This window comes from Haliotis cracherodii, unplaced genomic scaffold (assembly GCF_022045235.1).
Source record: "Haliotis cracherodii isolate W230 unplaced genomic scaffold, xgHalCrac1.p SCAF_5, whole genome shotgun sequence".
NCBI classification, from domain to species: Eukaryota; Metazoa; Mollusca; class Gastropoda; order Lepetellida; family Haliotidae; genus Haliotis; species Haliotis cracherodii.
In genome coordinates, this window is record NW_027266308.1 from 3,511,103 (window position 1) to 3,539,026 (window position 27,924).

General features: G+C 43.5%; 1 protein-coding gene across 2 annotated transcripts; it reads right to left on the bottom strand.

Moving 5' to 3' along the window:
* Positions 1–1,113: 1,113 nt before the first annotated feature.
* On the bottom strand, positions 1,114–27,763 carry LOC139443100 (conserved oligomeric Golgi complex subunit 2-like). Of its 2 annotated transcripts, none has more exons than XM_071224039.1 (18): positions 27,620–27,763; positions 26,852–27,013; positions 26,378–26,443; positions 25,363–25,443; positions 25,108–25,211; positions 24,075–24,180; positions 22,599–22,778; positions 20,189–20,310; positions 19,113–19,236; positions 18,859–18,998; positions 15,251–15,312; positions 12,501–12,670; positions 10,929–11,141; positions 9,868–9,943; positions 7,992–8,137; positions 6,739–6,875; positions 5,981–6,152; positions 1,114–2,472 (listed from the first exon to the last, which is right to left on the bottom strand). In XM_071224039.1, exons 1-18 carry the CDS (start codon positions 27,710–27,712, stop codon positions 2,377–2,379), a joined length of 2,250 nt encoding a protein of 749 aa, XP_071080140.1. In that variant the 5' UTR covers positions 27,713–27,763; the 3' UTR covers positions 1,114–2,376. The 2 variants fall into 2 exon arrangements, with proteins under 2 accessions (XP_071080140.1, XP_071080141.1); XM_071224040.1 differs by lacking the exon at positions 1,114–2,472 and adding an exon at positions 3,240–3,341.
* Between the last annotated feature and the right edge of the window lie 161 nt (positions 27,764–27,924).

Sequence of the window (27,924 nt, forward strand, 5' to 3'; positions counted from 1 at the left end):
AACATTGGAGGAAAGTGCAAATCTGATGAGGTGATCTCAGAATAAGGGAGCAGAGATGGTCCCTTTAACCCTCTGACCTCACAACCCTGACAGAACTTGTAATACACTTTGGATATTTTTGAATGCAGTGCTGAAACCTATTCACTCACTGACATAAACAAGTATACTTATGGCATGTATTTCTAAGGCTTAAAAAAATAAAATGATTGGTTCATAGGCAACGACTTTTGAAAATATAGTGCGGGGGGGGGCTCTTTTTTTTCTTCTGTTTTCAAACTAGTATGTAATCAAGTAAACAGTTGTGTACCATCAACCTGGTAAAGGGCCTCCCTACATAAAGAACCATACAAACTCCTATTGCTGCCACGACTCTAACAAAAGATGTGCAGTAAAGCAGTGTGCATGTAGAGGGAAGTAACTGTGTGCTACATTGGATCACATTGTTATTAAGTATTAGGATTTGTTTATTTTTTTGAAAATGGAAATAAAATTGAAAATGCGTCAGACTTTATGAGGATGCGGGCGGTGCCTGAGAACCAAGCCTATTTTCTTTAGCCTAAGCAATAAGTGGTCTACAGTATTATATGCACGTCGTGACTATTCCATGACATTTTACCACTAGCATTATCCTACACATGATATATTTAATGTATGTTTAATACTATAGAGTTTCACTCTGTTAATGAGACTCCACAAGTCCATGCAGTTTCTGGCTATCTACTTGATCTGAGGAGTTAACACTGGTACATCCAGACAGACAAGCTTCCAGTGTCAGCTATTGCACCAACATCACGCACAAAACAAACCATTACAGATATTAGAGGCACAAGTAATGTTCCAGCTTCTTGAAACAAATATTCTTTAGGAAGTACCTATTCAGTTGTAACTGATTTTTAGGTAAACCTGGAACGGGGCTATATGTTCTACTGACGAGTGCTGGCTGGTAGAGTACCTCTGTAGGAGCTACAAGAGCTAATCATGTTATATTTATATATCTTTATATTTGAACTGAAAATGTTAGTTTTTTAAAAGAAATTGTCAAAGAATTGACATCTCTGCTGTTCTGTAATTACATGCATGAGTAACTATTTTTGCAATATTTTTTTCTTTTATGTCAATTTTCCACAGATAGTTGCAAAGTGTTGAAATTTACACATCTTTTCTACAGAGATTTGCAAAGTGTCGAAATTTACATATCTTTTCCACAGATAGTTGCAAAGTGTCGAAATTTACATATCTTTACACAGATAGTTGCAAAGTGTCGAAATTTACATATCTTTACACAGATAGTTGCAAAGTGTCGAAATTTACATATCTTTTCTACAGACAATTGCAAAGTGTTGAAATTTACATGTCTACGAATAGAGGTGTCCCTACACATTTTGCATAGTAAATTGGAGAATATTTGATAATAAAACAAAATGCACAAAATATTCCCAACACAGGTTGTTGAATACAGATTTCATTGTACTGGTTTATCTGACCTAACACTGGTTTCATAAATGGATCAAGAAAAAAACACAAGTACTTCTAAATACCCCACAAGACAAGTTCCTAACAACAGCCTTTCTGACAAACCCAAGTGTTTAGTATAAATCAGTGCATGGAAACAGCGATGGATGTTCCCAAGTCCACTGACATCCCACAGTCCATGTTGCAGACAGGGATAAGTGACTACTTCATCAGGATATAAATGTAGTCCTTTTTAAAGTACTGTCACGCATCCTCTATCTGTCTTAGAGCACATCCAAGCACTTGAGTCCCATGAACAGATATTCATTCAAGAAAATGGATACAAATGCAGTGAAAAGTCTGAAAAAATTCATCTTTTCAAATTTCAGGAGTTTGTGTACATCCCAAGGTACGTCCATCCCAAGCAACACTGTTATAAAGTGTATTATAGCTAAAATGGATAGAATTATCATTTAACCACCCGCATGTTATTAGAAATAAGCGGGCCACTGTAACTCGGTAATGCCCTCATATTGCTTGACCACCAGCCATTATCACGCTCGTTGTTAGGTTACGTCATAAGGATAAGGAAAGGTGACGTCACGTTCAATAATGACGTCATCTGGTTTGTTCAATGACATTTTCGTATTTGTAAAAGCGGGTCAGTGAAATTTGTGTTGATTGCAGTAAATACTTCAAAACCGATATTGTGGTAAATTTTTATTTACAAATTCTATCAATTTTAGCTATAATAACGGTAACACTATTTGTCAGGGCATTATCATTTGCAGAAGCCCTCAGTCCTTTCAACTGCCCTACTTCGTCAGGCAGTTAATGGAAGACCTCGGGCTTCTGCAAACGATAATGCCCTGAAAAATAGTGTTACTCTTATATTATTGGGACATCACTGCGTCCAGCACCAGTCTAGGGTGATGTCATGGCAGCCTTGGCCTCCTGTGACAACTCCTGCAGTTTGTCATACCCTTCCACTGAGCCTGGCGAAACACCGAACGCTTCAACCTGGAACACAAGCACGATGACATACAGAACATGACTCTGGACTAACCGCTGGGTCTGGCGAAACACCGAACGCTTCAACCTGGAACACAAGCACGATGACATACAGAACATGACTCTGGACTAACCGCTGGGTCTGGCGAAACACCGAACGCTTCAACCTGGAACACAAGCACGATGACATACAGAACATGACTCTGGACAAACCACTGGGTCCGGCGAAACACCGAACGCTTCAACCTGGAACACAAGCACGATGACATACAGAACATGACTCTGGACAAACCACTGGGTCTGGCGAAACACCGAACGCTTCAACCTGGAACACAAGCACGATGACATACAGAACATGACTCTGGACAAACCACTGGGTCTGGCGAAACACCGAACGCTTCAACCTGGAACACAAGCACGATGACATACAGAACATGACTCTGGACTAACCACTGAGCCTGGCGAAACACCGAACGCTTCAACCTGGAACACAAGCACGATGACATACAGAACATGACTCTGGACAAACCACTGGGTCTGGCGAAACACCGAACGCTTCAACCTGGAACACAAGCACGATGACATACAGAACATGACTCTGGACAAACCGCTGAGCCTGGCGAAACACCGAACGCTTCAACCTAGAACACAAGCACGATGACATACAGAACATGACTCTAGACAAACCACTGGGTCTGGCGAAACACCGAACGCTTCAACCTGGAACACAAGCACGATGACATACAGAACATGACTCTGGACAAACCACTGAGCCTGGCGAAACACCGAACGCTTCAACCTGGAACACAAGCACGATGACATACAGAACATGACTCTGGACAAACCACTGAGCCTGGCGAAACACCGAACGCTTCAACCTGGAACACAAGCACGATGACATACAGAACATGACTCTGGACAAACCACTGGGTCTGGCGAAACACCGAACGCTTCAACCTGGAACACAAGCACGATGACATACAGAACATGACTCTGGACAAACCACTGGGTCTGGCGAAACACCGAACGCTTCAACCTGGAACACAAACACGATGACATACAGAACATGACTCTGGACAAACCACTGGGTCTGGCGAAACACCGAACGCTTCAACCTGGAACACAAGCACGATGACATACAGAACATGACTCTGGACAAACCGCTGGGTCTGGCGAAACACCGAACGCTTCAACCTGGAACACAAACACGATGACATACAGAACATGACTCTGGACAAACCACTGGGTCTGGCGAAACACCGAACGCTTCAACCTGGAACACAAGCACGATGACATACAGAACATGACTCTGGACAAACCGCTGGGTCTGGCGAAACACCGAACGCTTCAACCTGGAACACAAGCACGATGACATACAGAACATGACTCTGGACTAACCACTGGGTCTGCTCATGTAAAGCGAGGTAATCAACCTGCTGATTGCACCACCTGTTGTCCTGTAGGCCGCTGCTGCTGACTTAGGCTCCAGTACACATGCCAGTTTCAACACTATCTTAATAGCTGCCTTCCATAGACAGACTTAACATAGTAATGGACGTGTTTCTAGGAATGGAGCCCTGTTCCCCAAAGTTGCCATGATGGCTACCTGCCTGTTCTCTCAGATGTCCCCATGGCTACTGACCTGTTGCCCAGATATCCCCATGGCTACTGACCTGTTCCCTCAGATGTCCCCATGGCTACTGACCTGTTCCCTCAGATATACCCATGGCTACTGACCTGTTGCCCAGATATCCCCATGGCTACTGACCTGTTCCCTCAGATGTCCCCATGGCTACTGACCTGTTCCCTCAGATATACCCATGGCTACTGACCTGTTCCCTCAGATATACCCATGGCTACTGACCTGTTCCCTCAGATATCCCCATGGCTACTGACCTGTTCCCCAGATATACCCATGGCTACTGACCTGTTCCCTCAGATATCCCCATGGCTACTGACCTGTTCCCTCAGATATACCCATGGCTACTGACCTGTTCCCTCAGATGTCCCCATGGCTACTGACCTGTTCCCTCAGATATACCCATGGCTACTGAGCTGTTACCTCAGATATACCCATGGCTACTGACCTGTTCCCCAGATATCCCCATGGCTACTGACCTGTTCCCTCAGATATCCCCATGGCTACTGAGCTGTTCCCCAGATTTCCCCATGGCTACTGACCTGTTCCCTCAGATATACCAATGGCTACTGACCTGTTCCCCAGATATCCCCATGGCTACTGACCTGTTCCCTCAGATATCCCCATGGCTACTGAGCTGTTCCCCAGATTTCCCCATGGCTACTGAGCTGTTCCCTCAGATATACCCATGGCTACTGACCTGTTCCCTCAGATGTCCCCATGGCTACTGACCTGTTCCCTCAGATATCCCCATGGCTACTGAGCTGTTCCCACCGATATCACCATGGCTACTGAGCTGTTCCCTCAGATATACCCATGGCTACTGACCTGTTACCTCAGATATACCCATGGCTACTGACCTGTTCCTTCAGATATACCCATGGCTTCTGACCTGTTACCTCAGATATCCCCATGGCTACTGAGCTGTTCCCTCAGATGTCCCCATGGCTTCTGACCTGTTCCTTCAGATATACCCATGGCTTCTGACCTGTTCCTTCAGATATCCCCATGGCTACTGAGCTGTTCCCTCAGATGTCCCCATGGCTACTGAGCTGTTCCCTCAGATATCCCAATGGCTTCTGACCTGTTCCCTCAGATATCCCCATGGCTACTGAGCTGTTCCCTCAGATATCCCAATGGCTACTGAGCTGTTCCCCAGATATCCCCATGGCTACTGAGCTGTTCCCTCAGATATCCCCATGGCTACTGACCTGTTCCCTAAAAGGTGCCCTGACAAATACTGACCTGTTACCTCAGATATACCCATGGCTACTGACCTGTTCCCCAGATATCCCCATTGCTACTGACCTGTTCCCTCAGATGTCCCCATGGCTACTGACCTGTTCCCTCAGATATCCCCACGGCTTCTGACCTGTTCCCCAGATATCCCCATTGCTACTGACCTGTTCCCTCAGATGTCCCCATGGCTACTGACCTGTTCCCTCAGATGTCCCCATGGCTACTGACCTGTTCCCTCAGATATCCCCACGGCTTCTGACCTGTTCCCCAGATATCCCCATTGCTACTGACCTGTTCCCTCAGATGTCCCCATGGCTACTGACCTGTTCCCTCAGATGTCCCCATGGCTACTGACCTGTTCCCTCAGATATACCCATGGCTACTGAGCTGTTCCCCAGATATACCCATGGCTACTGACCTGTTCCCTCAGATATACCCATGGCTACTGACCTGTTCCCCAGATATACCCATGGCTACTGACCTGTTCCCTCAGATATACCCATGGCTACTGACCTGTTCCCCAGATATACCCATGGCTACTGACCTGTTCCCCAGATATACCCATGGCTACTGACCTGTTCCTTCAGATATACCCATGGCTACTGAGCTGTTCTCTCAGATATACCCATGGCTACTGACCTGTTCCCCAAAGTTGGCAATGTCAATGATGAGCTGCTGCCTGATCTTGTCATCATCTGAGATCCCCTGTCCCCCTCCAGTCTTGTCTGTTCCCCGAGCCTTCTTCAGGCGCTTCAAACTGTCCTCCATCTTCTTGACCGACGACAACACCTCTGAGGTGACTCCAAAATATCTGGTAATTTGAAAGTAGGGGTTTACATTCTCTATGCAGTACGTATAAACATCTTGTGTTGAAGTGTTTCTCAGTGAGCAATTAGTCATTTAGAATGCAACATTTCAAGAACCCCTGTGGATAACTTCTAATCATTTTTCCTGCAGCTTGTAAATAACAGATCTGGGCCAGACAAACCAGTGGTTGACAGCATGAGCAACAATCCAAGCCTCCTGATGATCACTCCTTCACTACTAATCGGCTCTTACGACAGACATGAGATATCCCCACCTGGAGACAAGCATGGGATACTGGGGACCTATTCTGGCATCTCTACCTGAAGACAAGCATATCCTAGGGACCTATTCTGATATGGCATATCTACCTGGAGACTAGCATATCCTAGGGACCTATTCTGATATGGCATATCTAACTGGAGACAAGCATATCCTAGGGACCCATTACGACATGGCATCTCTAACTAAAGATGAGCATGGAACATACAGGGAGCTGATCTGGCCCTCCAGACCCATTGAGATTGCAACCAGTACATTCAGGTAGTAATAATAGTCACTAGCTATATCCGTTAAGGCAAGCAACAACTCACTGTTCTGCTAGACTGCTGAAGACTGTCTTGAGGAAGCCTGTTCGCAGTTTACCTCCCAAGGCCTCTGCATGCTCATCCAGGAACAGTTTCAGCGGTTTCCCCAAACTGATGATGTACGTCGATGGTTTGCTGGGTACCTAATATTAATAATAATAGGCTATTTATATTGCGCATATTTCCACAACACTCAGGGGCATGCTCAAAGCATTATTATTACCCTGTCACTAGATCAATCCGCACTCAAGAATCATTCTCAGCTCCCTTGGGAGTATACAACCCAAGGTGCCTGTTAGGCGCTAGGTTTCAACCACATTGCCATCCCATCCTACCAGGTACCCACTCACTGCTGGGTGAACAGAGGCACATTTCGAACAAAGTCACTTGCCCAAGGAGACTCCACATGTGTTACAGGTGCTTCAGTGTGGGGCAGGGCTGAAGCCTAGAGGGGGCACGGGTGGTCCAGTCGTCTAAGGCGCCGCGATTCGTTGTGAAGAGTTGCGTCCCTTGGGCACGCCAGAAACCTATGATTGGTTCAAATCCCGGTTCGCCCAGATTATCTTTCTAGGTTTGTCAGCACCATACCCCTGCTCTTGGGTTTCAACGAAGTGGTAAACGTCCGAGACCTGCATCACTTTGAGCTTTCCTCCCACATTAAGCTGACACGCCGTGATATAACTGGAATACTGTTAAAAGCGGCGATAAACCCAACTCACTCACACTCGCACTGAAGCCTAGAAGCTCTCAGGAGCCAAGCTGCCGAAATATGGTCACCCATCCAAGGACTCTCCGTGACTCTATGTGACCTGTGCGCTGTGCGCTGTGCAAAGGACCACGTACCACCATATGCAGAATTTCAATTTGTCATCGATTAGCCTGATTTATGCCAGTGACATTTTCTATCCCTGCAGGAAGTGACCATGCCTCAAGATAAGATTCAATGAAACATCCAAATTTTTGGCTCCAAGGTTTTATAAAACTTACACAAAGCCAAGAGATTACCTACTGACACCAATATTAAAGTCTGGTCCTGACTGTTTTGCCCTTTACAAAACGGGGCAATTTAGATTAGCCAGGAATGAGTGAGTGAGTATGGTTTAACGCCACGTTTAGCAATATTCCAGCAATATCACGGCAGGGGGACACCAGAAATGAGCTTCACGCATTGTACCCATGTGTGGATTATCCAGGAATGTCACCATGCAGTGTCAAGTATACAAAGGGACACAACTGCTGTGGTGACAATTTTGACTCACATCTCTGTTGGTCCTTCTATACAAGCGGGGGATGTCGCTGACTTGCTTGAGATAGACACAGCACTGACCAATCAAGTCTCCTGACACAAACACTTGGAACTTGGGCAGCCTCTCCAACACAGATGACCCACATTCAACAAAAGTGTCTGAAGCAAACATGAAATACACATTACAAACATCTAGGGCTGGGACGATACACCAACTGTGCGATCCGATATGTATCATGATATTTGCATGTGCTCTTATCTTTGGCAATCACAATCACAATTGTTTTCATAGACAGGATGGCCAAATACATGGCACACTAACGACTTACAGTTGGCAGTGTCAAGTATGGCGTAACGGATGAAAATATTTACGTTTTTACCACTCATTTTCACTAGTAATTAGTGTTTTGTGGTGGAATATGATTGGTCAAAAGGAGGAGCACAAAAGGGACATAACGCAATAGCCACTGGTGGCGCTATGATCAAGCCCAGAAATTCCAGTCCAGTTCGGCAAGGGTGGAAACTGGACTCTTACAGTTAATTCCCTTGCCTTGGGAAGATGGTTATGGAGTTAAGTTGAGCTAATGAAACTAAAATCTAATCATGTGTCCATTTCAATCTGTCAGTAATCATCTCTGTGACCGTTACTAATTATATATTGTGATGAAATATTTTGTACAAACACAGAACCAGTTTTCTCGAACTCATGGGGACCAGAAAAATAGCTGACTTATCCAGGGGTCGACACATCGTTTGACTAATGTTCTACAGTTTGACCATCAGACAGAAAGCAAACGTGGTAAAGTTGTCCCCCATGTTAAGCCAGGTCCTTCACTAGATTGCTCAGCCATGTTTTCACCCTAACTGACAAATCGTGACAGACGTTACAACGTTAAAAAATTGGCACTAGTCCTGTCGTCCGGGCCAAACTGCCCAATAGTTAAGGTATCATAAGGACTAGTAGAAATTTGCCATATTTAAGGGTTTTGCTATATATTATCATTATAAGGACTAGTGGACTAAAAGTGTTAGTTTCTAACGCTGCTTTACTCAGGCCAATCAACAGTCTCCTGTCTCTGATGTTAAACACCATATTGTGATGACGTCATTATGTTTGACAGCGTGTTTGACAAAGTTGTGTTTTTCAAAAACAATTATTTCGATCTCCTACTTGTCACAGTAAATCGTAACTTATTTTCAACTCTTGGACTATAAATTGAGCAGAGTTCCAGATAAGCTTTTGATGTTGTGGGTATTTTACGCATGCATTTTAAAATCATTGGGTATCAGTAATTCAATCTGGGTATTCAAATTTCTGTTACCCACTAGTTTTTACACATGTGGGTATTTAAGTTAAATATTTAAAAACACTATTCATCTAGTCCCTGCAAACTGGTGTCATGTGGGTTCGAGAGCTTTATAGGACTCAAAAATACCACGACACTTCCACAAGAAAGTGTGATGGCAAATGATCATGATGTAACTGTCATCGTGGAGTTTGGCAAGGTTGACGGAATGCCCGTTTATAATTTCAAAATAAGTTGCTGATTTGCTACTTCACAATATTTTGATGATACACACAAGTTTTACTTTTGTAGCGTATCTGTAATATTCGTTGCGTATTTGATACACTTGGATTTTATTTTACTGCATATTTCTGCATTTCTGATGCGTATTTTACGCAGATACGCAGCTTATCTAGAGTTCTCATTGAGTTTGTGGCAATAGGGAATCCAGCTTGATACATAAGGGCTAAAATGGTGATAAACGAAGGAAGAGTTGCTGGGACAAGACCGGTAGTTCCACACACACCTGGGGACTCGACACATCGAATTGTGAGACAAAGGGGTTTGACTGTAGATGAATACATTTTGTCACATAATCCAAACCTTTCAAGCTGTCAGGGTTGGGAAATCCATCTGCTTCTAGCTTAGGCTTCACAGTGTTGAGGAAGAGGTCTGGTAGCTGCAACATCCAGGACACAGCTATAGTTTATGGACATTAACAACAAACAAACAAGGATGATGAAAGGGGCAATCTCATTAATATCAGATCTTAGTTTTTCGCTACCGCTAAACAAAGATCTGAGGACATCCCATTACGGGTCACGTCAGATATGAATTTTGACCGACCAATGAAATGATTGACAAGAAATCGACATTAGCCAATCTGAAGGCAGCTTTCTCGAGCTTTACGACACTAGTTTCAAACTGGCGACTACGCTTCGAAATATATTATGAAATATTCTCGATTAAAAAAATTAAAACTGATAAGAACGTTCTGGAATGGCTTATAGATGGCCTAGATTGTATGGATATAATCATAAAACCCGTAACTGTCTTTCGGAATACCCCGTCGTGGTTGCATGATTAGAAAACACATTCCGACAGTCACTTTCATGATCTGGTTAGCGAGACGCTCTGATAGGTTGGATGAAAGGTCGTTCTGACGTGACCCTTAATGGGATGTCCTCAGATCTTTGATTAGCGATAGCGAGAACTAAGATCAGATTTTAATGAGATTGATGAAAGGGACAAAGAGTGTAGATGTAATATTAGCCATAACCACGTTCAACCCAGCTGCTGATCACGTGCTTGATAAACGAACTAACATCTGAACCGCAGCATCCCATTGCAAGACAACAGAAGTTCCTCTGGTGAACTCTGTCCTGGTATTACTCAGTAGACAATTTACTGATCATAAAAATAGCAATATTTTGCTTCCAATGTATTTACAGGTAACTGTATAATCTTTGATATGGCAGTAATGATCTTATAATGGTGAGAAATTGCAAATAAACCTTATAAACCAAATAATAACAAGATGTTCTGTCATAGAGGTAGCTAAAGATTAATTTTTGATCAATGTTTTAACTTCTTGCAACCACTAAAACTTGCTACATATTTTCAATCATACCAAATGCTTTCTGTTTGAATTGAATGTCACTGACCGTGTCAGCTAGCCGCTCAGCATCCGCCAGCAGACAGACGATCTGTCCGATGGTGATGGGAGGGGTTGCAGGGGATGGGGATCTCTCCGGGGGTTGTGGGGAGGAGGACCGGAGCATGTCCCCCGCTCCGTTCAGCCTCTCCAGGTTCCCCGTGGAGGACACAGTCCTCAGTTTTGTTGGCTTCTCCTGCTGTGACTCTTTTCTTCTTGCATTCTATCACAGAAGGAAATGTATCGTATTGTAATCCTCGATATGTGTCTTCTTGCATTCTTAAGATTATTTCTGGTAATACAATTTTTGATAATTGTGGAAATTGAAAATTCAATTAATTCAGTCCAAAAAAAAATGGTTACTAAATGTCTACACTTCTGGTAACTGCCCTCATTCACGTCCACTTATTTTTTATAACCCTTCGCCCCCATCAACCTTCTCTACATCCTCATCTGCTCTCTTCCATCTCACCTACCTTCTCTTCAAGCACTCTCCCCCCCCCCCCCCCAACCCCCCTGCTTCCTCAACCTAACCCTCCTCCAGCACTCCCCCACCCATCCTACCTCCTTTTTCTTGCATTCCAAAGCCCCCCCATCTTCTGCACTCCCCCCATCTTCTGCACTCCCCCCCCCCTCCCCATCCTCCTCAACCTACCCACTTCCTGTGCTCCCCTCTCCTCCCCCCCAACACACACAGACATTCACCACCCCCCTATCCTCCTCAACCTACCTCCTCTTCCTGTGCTACCCCACCCCACCTACCCACTTCCTGTGCTCCCCTCTCCTCCCCCCCAACACACACAGACATTCACCACCCCCCTATCCTCCTCAACCTACCTCTTCTTCCTGTGCTACCCCACCCCACCTACCCACTTCCTGTGCTCCCCTCTCCTCCCCCCCAACACACACAGACATTCACCACCCCCCTATCCTCCTCAACCTACCTCCTCTTCCTGTGCTACCCCACCCCACCTACCCACTTCCTGTGCTCCCCTCTCCTCCCCCCCAACACACACAGACATTCACCACCCCCCTATCCTCCTCAACCTACCTCCTCTTCCTGTGCTACCCCACCCCACCTACCCACTTCCTGTGCTCCCCTCTCCTCCCCCCCAACACACACAGACATTCACCACCCCCCTATCCTCCTCAACCTACCTCCTCTTCCTGTGCTACCCCACCCCACCTACCCACTTCCTGTGCTCCCCTCTCCTCCCCCCAACACACACAGACATTCACCACCCTCTATCCTCCTCAACCTACCTCCTCTTCCTGTGCTACCCCACCCCACCTACCCACTTCCTGTGCTCCCCTCTCCTCCCCCCCAACACACACACACATTCACCACCCACCCTCCTCCTCAACGTACCTCCTCTTCCTGTGCTACCCCACCCCACCTACCCACTTCCTGTGCTCCCCTCTCCTCCCCCCCAACACACACAGACATTCACCACCCCCCTATCCTCCTCAACCTACCTCCTCTTCCTGTTCTACCCCACCCCACCTACCCACTTCCTGTGCTCCCCTCTCCTCCCCCCAAACACACACAGACATTCACCACCCACCCTCCTCCTCAACGTACCTCCTCTTCAAGCACCTCCTCCAGCCAGGCGGTGTAGCGAGACAGCATCTGCAGGTTGAGTTTGAGGAACCTGTGAGACAGTGAGGACAGGTAGACACCGTCCCGCCAGCAGATCTGGAGGGAGTCCCACAGGGAAGACGTCGACAGCAAATGGAAGCCATGAGGATTTTCTGAAAAGGATTGAAATCTTCAGCATTGAGTAATCAATCCATCAAAAGGAAAAAGGAAATACGACAAGAACTATCTACAGTGCCATTACACAGTTAAAACACGACTCCGAGGTTTGGTTGAAAATATAAAGCGAGAGAGAGAAAGAGCATGTACAGCTTGCAGACAACTGAAGTGACATGTCAGATTAAGGGGCCAGTTTGTTAACGGTTCTGGGTGTTCTTAAATCATGCATGAAATAATTTCCAAGTGTGGTGTCCCACCTTTAGTCCATGCTAATTAAACAAACCGAAACAATATAGTTCTGCCCAGCGAAGCCGACAACCCAAGCATTGCACACATTAACTGACTTCTAGTCATGGAATCTATTAGAGGCAAATTGAAGTGAATATGTGTTTTTCTCACGCAGGCCTCAAAGTTTAAATTTTTACCAAGTAGCCATATGGCTACAAGTATTTTTTTCCAGGTAAAATTAAGAAGTCAAGCCAATATTGTAGGAAGCCAAAAGCATTTGAAATTATCTTCTATCAAATAACTATTATATGTACAAGTTATAGCACTAGTCTTGGAATTGTATATTAGTGGAAGCTGTACTTGAGTTTTGTTATTTGTGACTCAAACAATGATGCAATTCATGTTACTATATTATGTAGGTATATCCTTGCTTATCCAATAAACTATCAACTAAAATACAATAATAATTACATTAATATTTATCGATTTTGATTCATTGTTGACTTAAAGAGGAATTTTTGGCGAGGACAATTTGTAGCAGACATATTTATTTTTGTGTCTACATATGTGTAGCAATAGAATTTAGTCGCCACAACATATTTTCAAGGTAGTCATTTGGCTACCTCTGAATTTTAGAGAGTAGACAAACTGAAATTCTGGTCGCATTGGCGACCGTTTTAGTCGCAACTTTGAGGCCTGTCATGGTTGACATACAAAATACTAATTTCCAGCTTGATTGGATTAGAAGCCAGTGTTTATCAAATATAAATGTCTCGGTCGCATGAAGCCAATCACGTAGAAGACTCTCCTACCCAGAGTGAGTGAGTGAGTGAGTATGGTTTTACGCCGCTTTTAGCAATATTCCAGCAATATCACGGCGGGGGACACCAGAAATGGGCTTCACACATTGTACCCATGTCGGGAATCGAACCCGGGTCTTCGGCGTGATGAGCGAACGCTTTAACCACTAGGCTACCCTACCGCCCCTCTCCTACCCAGAGTTCCTTGTGGACATTTGTTTGCCTGCTTCCATTTTTCATTTTTGACAAGTCGACACTTAGATACACATGTTATGAAATGAACTTCCATTGAGAAAACAACCTAAAATGTGAAAAACTATTTTCATTTGCGTATTTATCCTTTGTTTACATTTATTGTACAGCTCCACCTGCTGTCATCGAAGCCATGGAGAACTAGCGATTTGGTCACTTCGTGGAGCTATACTGTCATGCACCTGGGTGTTGCAGTTGTAGTAGCATATCTATGTAATTATGCAAAACAATATGTAAAGGGTACGAAAGACTTGCATTAGGCATGTTAGGGCCATCTGTTCTTATTTCAGAATAAGCGTGTGTGTTTACAAACAAGAGAAAAGCCCGGTCATGTGATAAGCCTACAATGTGGTGTGGTCACTGGAGCAGAAACTTCTCACATGGAAAAGGTGAGGTGAAATGGGGTTTATCGTCGCTTCCAAGTGATTGCAATTATATAGTGAGGTGCATGCACGTGTGTGTGTTTGTGTGGCTGCTTGTACTAGTCCGGACTGATGCCGATTTATAGTGCTAGCCCACTGAGAGACCATGCTGCAGTTTAACATGAATACCCCACTCAGACACAGTATACTGATGCAGAGCCAACAAGACCATGTTTTAGCCCCTTTATGCTGATTGCAAGACAGGGTAACAACAAGTACCATCTTTTAACATCGACGCGGACGGGGATCGAACCCTGGACCTTCGGCTCTCCGGAAGACCAGGGAAGTAGTCTAACACGGAGTAAGGCGCGAAGAGCCGAGTAAGCTGAGGTTGCAGGTCTGATTCATGTCATGGACAAAAAATCATGATTTATAGCCAGTATAAAATCAAAATTAGATGATACTAAAATGATGTTCATAAATCTTGTGTGACATAACACTTTTCAATCATGTTAGAACGTTCTCAGTGAGTGTGAGTGAGTGAGTTGGGTTTAACACCGCTTTGAACACTGTTCCAGTTATATCACGGTGTGTCAGCTTAATGTGGGAGGAAAGCCCGAAGTGATGCAGGTCTCAAGACGTTTACCACTTCGGTGAAACCCACCAGCAGGGGTATGGTGCTGACAAACCTAGAAACATAATCGGGGCAAACCAGGATTCGAACCCACAATCATAGGTTTCTGGCGTGCCCAAGGGACGCAACTCTGCACAGCGAATTGTGGCACCTTAGACGACTGGGCCACCCGTGCCCCCAGAAAGTTCTCAGAACACCCTGGGCATGGATACAGCAACGGATCGCAGGCTTTCCACTTTGTGAAGAACTGTGAGAACAAGAGGATGATTTCACTACAGGTTTATAAGAAAAGCATCAAACCTGGGGAATTGTTAAATCCAGTCATGAGCGCAGTCTCCAAAGATCCAGCTATTTCTTGGAACCTGCAATGTTAAACATAAGATCAGGGAAACAACACCTCATGCCTATTAGACCTCAGTATTCTGGAACATGACCCTAGTATTGAGCAGTGTCCTACACCTTCAGTGTGATGACCCTAGTATTGAGCAGTGTCCTACACTTTCAGTATGATGACCCTAGTATTGAGCAGTGTCCTACACCTTCAGTATGATGACCCTAGTATTGAGCAGTGTCCTACATCTTCAGTGTGATGACTCTAGTATTGAGCAGTGTCCTAAATCATCAGTGTGATGACTCTAGTATTTAGCAGTGTCCTACACCTTCAGTTTGACGACCCTAGTATTGAGCAGTGTCATACACCTTCAGTGTGATGACCCTAGTATTGAGCAGTGTCCTACACCTTCAGTATGATGACCCTAGTATTCAGCAGTGTCCTACACCTTCAGTGTGATGACTCTAGTATTGAGCAGTGTCCTACACCTTCAGTATGATGACCCTAGTATTGAGCAGTGTCCTACACCTTCAGTATGATGACTCTAGTATTGAGCAGTGTCCTACACCTTCAGTATGATGACCCTAGTATTGAGCAGTGTCCTACACCTTCAGTATGATGACTCTAGTATTGAGCAGTGTCCTACACCTTCAGTGTGATGACTCTAGTATTTAGCAGTGTCCTACACCTTCAGTATGATGACTCTAGTATTGAGCAGTGTCCTACACCATCAGTATGATGACTCTAGTATTGAGCAGTGTCCTACACCTTCAGTATGATGACCCTAGTATTGAGCAGTGTCCTACACCTTCAGTATGATGACTCTAGTATTGAGCAGTGTCCTACACCTTCAGTATGATGACCCTAGTATTCAGCAGTGTCCTACACCTTCAGTGTGATGACTCTAGTATTGAGCAGTGTCATACACCTTCAGTATGATGACTCTAGTATTGAGCAGTGTCCTACACCTTCAGTATGATGACCCTAGTATTGAGCAGTGTCCTACACCTTCAGTATGATGACTCTAGTATTGAGCAGTGTCCTACACCTTCAGTGTGATGACTCTAGTATTGAGCAGTGTCCTACACCTTCAGTATGATGACCCTAGTATTGAGCAGTGTCCTACACCTTCAGTGTTATGACCCTAGTATTGAGCAGTGTCATACACCTTCAGTATGATGACTCTAGTATTGAGCAGTGTCCTACACCTTCAGTATGATGACCCTAGTATTGAGCAGTGTCCTACACCTTCAGTATGATGACTCTAGTATTGAGCAGTGTCCTACACCATCAGTATGATGACTCTAGTATTGAGCAGTGTCCTACACCTTCAGTATGATGACCCTAGTATTGAGCAGTGTCCTACACCTTCAGTATGATGACTCTAGTATTGAGCAGTGTCCTACACCTTCAGTATGATGACCCTAGTATTCAGCAGTGTCCTACATCTTCAGTGTGATGACTCTAGTATTGAGCAGTGTCCTACACCTTCAGTATGATGACTCTAGTATTGAGCAGTGTCCTACACCTTCAGTATGATGACCCTAGTATTGAGCAGTGTCCTACACCTTCAGTGTTATGACCCTAGTATTGAGCAGTGTCATACACCTTCAGTATGATGACTCTAGTATTGAGCAGTGTCCTACACCTTCAGTATGATGACCCTAGTATTGAGCAGTGTCCTACACCTTCAGTATGATGACTCTAGTATTGAGCAGTGTCCTACACCTTCAGTGTGATGACTCTAGTATTTAGCAGTGTCCTACACCTTCAGTATGATGACTCTAGTATTGAGCAGTGTCCTACACCATCAGTATGATGACTCTAGTATTTAGCAGTGTCCTACACCTTCAGTATGATGACCCTAGTATTGAGCAGTGTCCTACACCTTCAGTATGATGACTCTAGTATTGAGCAGTGTCCTACACCTTCAGTATGATGACCCTAGTATTGAGCAGTGTCATACACCTTCAGTATGATGACCCTAGTATTGAGCAGTGTCCTACATCTTCAGTGTGATGACCCTAGTATTGAACAGTGTCCTACACCTTCAGTATGATGACCCTAGTATTCAGCAGTGTCCTACACCTTCAGTATGATGACCCTAGTATTGAGCAGTGTCCTACATCTTCAGTGTGATGACTGTAGTATTGAGCAGTGTCCTACACCTTCAGTATGATGACTCTAGTATTGAGCAGTGTCCTACACCTTCAGTATGATGACTCTAGTATTGAGCAGTGTCCCTACACCTTCAGTGTGATGACCCTAGTATTGAGCAGTGTCCTACACCTTCAGTATGATGACTCTAGTATTGAGCAGTGTCCTACACCTTCAGTATGATGACCCTAGTATTGAGCAGTGTCCTACATCTTCAGTATGATGACTCTAGTATTGAGCAGTGTCCTACACCATCAGTATGATGACTCTAGTATTGAGCAGTGTCCTACACCATCAGTATGATGACTCTAGTATTGAGCAGTGTCCTACACCTTCAGTATGATGACCCTAGTATTCAGCAGTGTCCTACACCTTCAGTGTGATGACTCTAGTATTGAGCAGTGTCCTACACCTTCAGTATGATGACCCTAGTATTGAGCAGTGTCCTACACCTTCAGTATGATGACCCTAGTATTGAGCAGTGTCCTACACCTTCAGTATGATGACCCTAGTATTGAGCAGTGTCCTACACCTTCAGTATGATGACCCTAGTATTGAGCAGTGTCATACACCTTCAGTATGATGACCCTAGTATTGAGCAGTGTCATACACCTTCAGTATGATGACCCTAGTATTGAGCAGTGTCCTACATCTTCAGTGTGATGACCCTAGTATTGAGCAGTGTCCTACACCTTCAGTATGATGACCCTAGTATTCAGCAGTGTCCTACACCTTCAGTGTGATGACCCTAGTATTGAGCAGTGTCCTACATCTTCAGTGTGATGACTCTAGTATTGAGCAGTGTCCTACACCTTCAGTATGATGACTCTAGTATTGAGCAGTGTCCTACACCTTCAGTATGACGACCCTAGTATTGAGCAGTGTCCTACACCTTCAGTGTGATGACCCTAGTATTTGAGCAGTGTCCTACATCTTCAGTGTGATGACTCTAGTATTGAGCAGTGTCATACACCTTCAGTGTGATGACCCTAGTATTGAGCAGTGTCCTACACCTTCAGTGTGATGACCCTAGTATTGAGCAGTGTCCTACACCTTCAGTGTGATGACCCTAGTATTGAGCAGTGTCCTACACCTTCAGTATGATGACCCTAGTATTGAGCAGTGTCCTACACCTTCAGTATGATGACCCTAGTATTGAGCAGTGTCCTACACCTTCAGTGTGATGACTCTAGTATTGAGCAGTGTCCTACACCTTCAGTATGATGACCCTAGTATTGAGCAGTGTCCTACACCTTCAGTGTGATGACCCTAGTATTGAGCAGTGTCATACACCATCAGTATGATGACCCTAGTATTGAGCAGTGTCCTACACCTTCAGTATGATGACCCTAGTATTGGCAAATCTCTCCACTACAACCAGTATGATGCCACAGTGTGCCTCCAGCACTCAGCACTCTACCTGATCTGGAAGTAGACTGGGAGGCTCCACTTGGACATGTAGGTGTGGTAGCTGGCGTGTTCTCTCAGACGCTTCACGCTGGCTTGAGAGCCACACATCCGCTCAAACTTTCCCAGGAAATCCATGCTTATCAAGTATTTCTGAACAACAGAAGAAAGAAAATAATTGATTTCATAAAGAAACAAACCTATCATGGGTTTCTGACAACAACTTAAGAGAAACTCAAAGACGTAATATACGTAATAGATGAGTACCTCGTGGAATACGTTTGGGTTGCCCGGGGCAAATATAGATGGAACCCTGGCCTCCAGGTTGCTGACAATCTCTGGCCACACCGAGTTGACCAGGAAGTCGTAGCCCCGCACGATCTCCGTAGTTCTGTAAACAATCACCATAGGACACATGATTCATACTCATGGAAACACAGCTACAAATTCTTCATCATGTGGTGGATCTTTATCAGCATGTTTCAGGCGACATTAAATGATTGCTCTTCGTTTATCATCTAAAATACAAAGTTAAGTCAGTGGCCAAGATTCTGTACCTTTGAAAAATCACAATTTGAAAGTATTACATTTAATTGTATATCTATGTACTTATCCTATGTCACACTATGCTAGGTATTACTTCATTCTTCTTTCGATCCTTATGTGGAAAAGTGCTTGAACAAAGTTTCCAGCTTCCAAAAACATTTCGCCCGAACACATAAGGATCAAAAGCAGAAGGAAGAAATGCCTATCTTTGTGTGAGATAGGATCAGTCTCAAAATTAATACTGTATTTGACGTAATAAGTGCGCCGCTCTTATAAGCGCCCCGCTCTTAAAAGCGCCCACGGCGGTATCTGCTAATATATTGGCAAGTGAACAATCCAAATTGGCACCCCTTCCGATTGATCAATGTTCACAAGACCTATTTTTTCACGTATAATACGCACTCGTGTGTTATATGCACCCTCAATTATTGGCAATTAAATTCTGGAAAAATATATCTGTCATACATTAACATTTCAGGCTGTCAGGATAAACCACAAAATTTATCTTTCAACTCTGTATTTTTCACCAAAATAATATTGTAATAAGAGCCCCCTATTTCTAATTTTGAGAGCGCCCTGGGCACTTATTTCATTGAATACGGTACTTACTTATGAAGCAGTTAGTCTGTAATAACTTGTCATTTTAAAGATACTGGGTTTTGTCGCTACAATCGTTATTAGTATTTGGGTTGGTGAAGCTTTGATTATGTATTGTTACCACTGCTGGCTGAATGTAACTATGTCTGATGATGAGTACAGGGATGTCCTTAGTGAAACAGACACAAGAGACTGCTTACCCCGACCCTCCACTGGTGACGTCCTTAAGTATCTTACACTTCTTGGGGATGAACTCAAGCACCTTGCCATACAGCCCTTGAAGCCCCTGGCTACTGGAGCGGATGAACTGCTCATTGATGAACTGAAAGTAAGCACAAGTGCTGTGTAAAATGTAATCACCAAACAGGTCTTGAAACAAACACAGGGTACTAGGGGCCTATACTACCCTGGAATCTCCACACTTCTTGAAACAAACACAGGGTACTGGGGACCTATACTACCCTGGAATCTCCACACTTCTTGAAACAAACACAGGTACTGGGGACCTATACTACCCTGGAATCTCCACACGTCTTGAAACAAACACAGGGTACTGGGGCCTATACTACCCTTGAATCTCCACATGTCTTGAAACAAACACAGGGTACTGGGGGCCTATACTACCCTGGAATCTCCACATGTCTTGAAACAAACACAGGGTACTGGGGGCCTATACTACCCTGGAATCTCCACACGTCTTGAAACAAACACAGGGTACTGGGGACCTACACTACCCTGGAATCTCCATGTCTAAAACAAACACAGGGTACTGGGGCCTTTACTACCCTTGAATCTCCACATGTCTTGAAACAAACACAGGGTACTGGGGACCTACACTACCCTGGAATCTCCACAAGTCTAAAACAAACACAGGGTACCAGAGCTCCAGATAAGCTTTTGGTGTTGTGGGTATTTTACCCATGCATTTTAAAATCATTGGGTATCAGTAATTCTACCTGCGTATTCAAATTTCTGTTACCCACTAGTTCTTACACATGTGGGTATTTAAGTCAAATATTTAAAAACACTAGTCATCTAGTCCCTGCAAACGTGTCGTGTGGGTTCGAGAGCTTTATAGGACTCAAAAATACCACGATACTTCCACAAGAAAGAGTGATGGCAAATATCATGATGTAACTGTCATCGTGGAGTTTGGCAAGGTTGACGGAATGCCCCTTTATAATTTCAAAATAAGTTGCTGATTTGTTAATCGAATACGCAGGGTTACTTCACAATATTTTGATGATACGCACAAGTCTTATTTTTGTAGCGTATCTGTAATGTTCGTTGTGTATTTGATACGCTTGGATTATATTTTACTGTGTATTTCTGCATTTCTGATGCATATTTCACGCAGATACGCAGCTTATCTGGAGCTCTGGGGTACTGGGGACCTACACTACCCTGGAATCTCCATGTCTAAAACAAACACAGGGTACTGGGGACCTATACTACCCTGGAATCTCCACATGTCTTGAAACAAACACAGGGTACTGGGGACCTATACTACCCTGGAATCTCCACACGTCTTGAAACAAACACAGGGTACTGGGGACCTACACTACCCTGGAATCTCCACACGTCTTGAAACAAACACAGGGTACTGGGGACCTATACTACCCTGGAATCTCCACACGTCTTGAAACAAACACAGGGTACTGGGGACCTACACTACCCTAGAATCTCCACACGTCTTGAAACAAACACAGGGTACTGGGGACCTATACTACCCTGGAATCTCCACACGTCTTGAAACAAACACAGGGTACTGGGGACCTACACTACCCTAGAATCTCCACACGTCTTGAAACAAACACAGGGTACTGGGGACCTACACTACCCTGGAATCTCCACATGTCTTGAAACAAACACAGGGTACTGGGGACCTACACTACCCTGGAATCTCCACATGTCTTGAAACAAACACAGGGTACTGGGGACCAACACTACCTTGGAATCTCCACATGTCTTGAAACAAACACAGGGTACTGGGGACCTACACTACCCTAGAATCTCCACACGTCTTGAAACAAACACAGGGTACTGGGGACCTACACTACCCTAGAATCTCCACATGTCTTGAAACAAACACAGGGTACTGGGGACCTACACTACCCTAGAATCTCCATGTCTAAAACAAACACAGGGTACTGGGGACCTATACTACCCTGGAATGTCCACACTTCTTGAAACAAACAGAGGGTACTGGGGACCTACACTACCCTGGAATCTCCACATGTCTTGAAACAAACACAGGGTACTGGGGACCTATACTACCCTGGAATGTCCACACTTCTTGAAACAAACAGAGGGTACTGGGGACCTACACTACCCTGGAATCTCCACATGTCTTGAAACAAACACAGGGTACTGGGGACCTATACTACCCTGGAATCTCCACATGTCTTGAAACAAACAGAGGGTACTGGGGACCTACACTACCCTGGAATCTCCACATGTCTAAAACAAACACAGGGTACTGGGGACCTACACTACCCTGGAATCCCCACACGTCTTTACACAAACTGGTGGCCTCACTATCTTTGAATCCCCACTGGGTTTCAATCAGAGACTGACATCATCATATCAACAACAAAACAACATAGATACCTCCTCCATGTAAGGCTTCACAATATGCAGTTTAAACAGATTCTCAGCATCCCTAGTCTTGTCGATGAGAGCGTATGTCCTCAAACACTGGCGGAGAATGTCTGTGTTGCCGGACTCCAGCCCGTCCAGGAAGGACCCTTCAAGGCTGTACTGCAATGTGGTAGTGATGTTTGCTATCCTCTGCAACACAAACAGTGGCACGTAAATCACTCTTTCTCCATCAGAAACAGAACGTACTCATATCCCCTGCCAATATGACATGTCCAGCTATGTGCAAGGCATTAGCACTCAGGAAATGAGTACTACTGCCATTTTCAGTCTAAGACAAAGTCGTTGTTATGGAAACTCGAAAATCCCAAACTAACAAAAGGCAACAGTGTACAACTAGTCCTATCATTGTGCCAAGTTTGGTGAGGAAATATCGTATGGTTTTCAAGATTTTTTCCAGAAAGAAGCACAACCGTTATTTTCAGTCTGACAAAATTGTTGCCATAGAAACTTGAAAAAAATTTTTTTTTTAAATCAAAAACTGTCAAAAGGCACCAGTTTACAACTAGACCTACCTGTGTGCCAAGTTTGGTGAAGAAATATTGTATGGTTTTCACGATTTACTCCAGAAAGGAGCACTACCGTTATTGTTGCCATAGAAACTCGAAAGAATTTTTTTTTAAAATCAAAAACTGTCAAAAGGCACCAGTTTACAACTAGACCTACCTGTGTGCCAAGTTTGGTGAAGAAATATTGTATGGTTTTCACGATTTACTCCAGAAAGGAGCACTACCGTTATTTTCAGTCTAAGACAAAGTTGTTGCCATAGAAACTCGAAAGAATTTTTTTTTTAAATCACAAACTGTCAAAAGGCACCAGTTTACAACTAGACCTATCATTGTGCCAAGTTTGGTGAATAAAATACTGTATGATTTTCAAGATTTGCACCAGAAAGGAGACCTATCTATGTGCCAAGTTTGGTTAAGATGTCTCTTACGGTTTTTAAGTCCTGCCCCGGAAACGAAAAGTGACGAATGGACGGACAGCACCCATTCCTATAACCCCTTCCACTTTTGATACATTTCTGATATTTTCTCTTCAGAATAGCTGAGAGTCAATCTCGTTCAAACAAGAGCACAAGAGGTCCTACCTTAAATGTATCTAAATGATAACTCAAGTTAAACATTGATAATGACGGAAACACTTGTGGAGGCCTAGCTCAGTTAATTTTTTTGTAAGGTATAGTTCAAACACCAAGTGCTGATGTTATGAGTGAGTGAGTGAGTATTGTTTTACGCCGCTTTTAGCAATATTCCAGCAATATCATGGCAGGGGACACCAGAAATGGACTTCACATTGTACCCATGTGGGGAATTGAACCCAGGTTTTCGGTGTGACGAGCAAACGCCTTAACCACTAGGCTACCCCACCGCCCCTCGCATGTTATGAACATGATGGAAGTATGTTGTTTTCATCAAGCAGACTTACAGGTCGGATCCTCTCCACCAGCGGCAGCCCCCTGCTCTTTGTGACGTAGAACTGCAGCTTATTGAACTCCGTGGCCACTCTCTCAATCAGCTGACCACTCAGCTGGCTGAAATACACAACTAGCATGAATCAGTACGCCCAATAGGGGAAATTACCATTACTAAACTACAATACTAATTTAAAACACTGTAGTATTGCTAAGTGTTTTGTTTTTTTATTTGTTGTTTAACGCCACACTCAGCAATATTCCAGCTATATGATGGCGGTCTGTAAATAATCATGTCTGGTCCAGACAATCCAGTGATTGACATCATGAGCATCGATCCATGCAATTGGAATATGATGACATGCATCAACCAAGTCAGCGAGCCTGACCACCTGATCCTTTTAGTCGCCTCTTACGACAAGTACAGTTGTCTTTTACAGCAAGCATGGGTTCCTGAAGACCTATTCTACCCCAGATCTTCACAGGTCTATGATTCAGTGGTTTCATGCAAAGCAGATTTCCATGATTTTTAAGGGACCAACTTCTTTACATTCGAGGGGGAAAGGGGAGTTTCTGTTTGAGGCAGATTACTGTTTCATTCAGTGCTTTAAGACTTCTCTTAGAGGATAAGCCAAAGGTTTCTGAGACACCTAAAATTGAACTTTTTTAAATCCATCATTGAATGATCATACAAATATTTTTGTATATAAAATCCGAACATTTCAGTACAAATAAAGTACTTTCATCAAGAAGGTTTGGTACAGATGCTAGCAACGTAGCATATATATTGCATTGAAAGGATAAAGATGTTGAAATTGCATAAGTTAACTCTCCAGACATGATAAGGTAACATTACTGTTATGGGGTCCCGGTCATAACTGGTAACATACCAAAGACATATATGTACCTAGACACAAATGCAAAAGATGCTGACCTTAATGACCCCAAGGCTCTCTTAATTTCTAACACTAAAAGGTACAAATATGGGAAAGATAACAATGAAACTGGGGATGAAGAACAAAGTTTAACAATATGGATAAGTCCTACCCAGGATGCTGGGAGTCTTCTCCCGACTCCGATCCCTGGATGCCGAGAAGACGTTCAATCTTCTCCACCGACTGTGTTATGTTCATCAAACGCTGCAAGCAAGCCTGGAAGTACCATGGTTACACCTCATTAGACATAACAGAAAATCATAAAATGCTCAATAAAACAACTTGTTCTTAAAATATGCTTCTGTTTTCTCTGGGTCAATATTCATTTTCTTTGCTATCAATCCAGTTCCAGTTGTGATTCCTTTACCTTCTTTTTCTGCACTTCCTGTTGCTTTCTAAGTTTGTTTTCAACAGCTGCTATTGCTTCATCCATTGCCGATCTGACACTCTGAAGGAATGAATTCACAATCAGCACACATGCACAAAGCCTTAATTCAGAAACACTGAATTCTTCAATACCAGTGTATTGTCACATTGAACAAGCTTGCATACATCACACTATTTGTACTAAGTTTTTGTCTTAATGTTCCATCAATGCCAAGATGAGGGCGTGTCTTTGGAAATACTGCCATGTCAAGAAGAAGAATTAAATTGTATGGATGACATTCTTTATGCAACAGTGTTAATAAAAACGTTGTCCTCCATACAATTGCTTGTATTAACATAATAGATATAACTTACAAAACTTCCACAATGCTCAACAAAGAATCAAATAATACTCTTGCAGTGTTCATTCTAGCGAGTAAATGAGTGAGTTGGGTTTAACACCGCTTTTAACTGTATTCAAGTTATATCACGGTGTGTCAGCTTAATGTGGGAGGAAAGCCCTAAGTGATGCAGGTCTTGGACGTTTACCACTTCGGTGAAACCCACGAGCACGGGTATGGTGCTGACAAAACTAGAAACATAATGGGGGTGAACCAGGATTCGAACCCACGATCATAGGTTTCTGGCGTGCCCAAGGGACGCAACTCTGCACAGCGATCGCTGTGCCTTAGACGACTGGGCCACCCGTGTCCCCATGTTCATTCCAGAGTGTGGTATTTTTTTTATACTGACGCAAGAATTAACTACCACATATAGCAGTAGGGTGCATGGTTTCTAATTTGAATGAATCTCATATTATACCTCAACATGATGACCCTATTTTGGGTCCCTATTGGGCCTAAAGGGCCCTTTATTCTTGTAATCTCGAATGAACACTGATTTTTGTTATTAAGCAATATTTACTCATCTGCTCAATAATATTAACATCAAGAACTACACTGAAAATTGACAATCAAGCAACAGGCTGAAATTGGTAATATAAAAAAGACACTTACCAAGACCTCTTCCTTTAGCTGACCAAGAGGGACAGTCAGATTGTTGATGGCTTTGTCCATCCCCACCTAAGGTAATAAAAAATGCAACTGAATCAAAGTATATGATGAAATAATAACAGCAATGTACTCTGACTAGGAAGAGTTGCTTCTATTGCATATCTTTTACCATAGCGAGCAAACCATTTTTCATTTTTGGGAAAATACTGAAAAAAGAATATGAGTTTGTATGTACTGTGTTTAAATCATAATAATAAGACTAATAATGTGACATCAGTACTACCATGGTTACAGGACTGGCACTGTTGAGATATAAATAAAAATGTCATCATTATGTTTCTATGAGACAGGTCTTGGGCACAATGACTATCAGGCTGGACTGTTGTCATTACATATGGAATACAACAATATGATTGCTATTGCATTCCCTGCTGGGACAGCTACCAGCACAATAATCAGCACTATCAGTGTACCAACCAGGTTAGTTGAGAGGTTGACGAAGTCAGCATAGTCCTTGTTGATGAGTTCAATCATGGCACTCTTAAGAATTTTTAGGTATATGTTGAGATCATCTCGCAGTGTCTCCAGCTGAACGTGTCGCCGGCATTCGATGACAAACTGGTCCACATGGAACTCGGTCTTGAAAGACAAGGAAACAACACTGAACAGTAATGAATGCATAACATGGTTAATACTGCTAGTCCCGTGAAGATTCCGGGTTAGAATAGGTCTTCAGCAACCCATACTTGCCGTAAAAGGCGACTATGCTTGTCGTAAAAGGCGACTAACGGGATCGGGTGGTCAGGCTCGCTGACTTGGTTGATACATGTCATCGATTCCAACTGAGTGGATCCATGTTCATCATGTCTATCACTGGATTGTCTGGTCTAGACACAAACAAATGATACCGCTAATATCAACTTGTAGCATCTTAACCAATAGTTAAACCATACCCATTCCACTTCTCATTTCAGCTGGTGGCGTAGGCCTATGTATCATATTTTTATTTAGTTTTTGATATAAAAAAAACCGGGACTTCCTGCTGCATTCAGTTTGGCTCGATGTTCACTGCATAACGCAAGGAAAATGTCACCATCTCAATGATGCTAGATACTGCTATGTTCATTGTTATGATGATATTGGTAGATCTATGTGACGACGATCGGATAAGTAACTCTTTCCATGACAGAGTTGAGTTTGATAGCACTAATTGCATGCAGATATCAACATATCTAAGACAACTACCTTCATAAACTCCTCTTTGTCGAAACATAAGGACGAAGGGCCGGATGGAAGGGTGAACCCCTTTCCTGCATCGACAGTCATGCTGCTTGTCATGAAATGTTCACAATTAACTTCGCTTCCTGAAAGTTGTCTGCTACATGGCAATATGGCTGCCGATTGCTATAATACTACTTCCTACACAACCTACTTCATATTATAATACATTAATATTATTTTGTAATTTTGTGTTATCAAAAATAATTTTTTATCATTTAAAAATATATTACATGGTATAAATTAATTTATGGTTTAACTCTTCGCGTCCA

Bases quoted from the DNA above. Each gene is read 5' to 3' on its own strand.
- LOC139443100 (XM_071224039.1), bottom strand. From the start codon at position 27,712: ATGACAAGCAGCATGACTGTCGATGCAGGAAAGGGGTTCACCCTTCCA. The intron at 15,313-18,858 runs GTAGAGTGCTGA...TTAACATTGCAG, and splicing joins CCAGTCTACTTCCAGATCAG to GTTCCAAGAAATAGCTGGAT. The intron at 12,671-15,250 runs GTTTGATGCTTT...AATCCTTTTCAG, and splicing joins TGGATTTAACAATTCCCCAG to AAAATCCTCATGGCTTCCAT.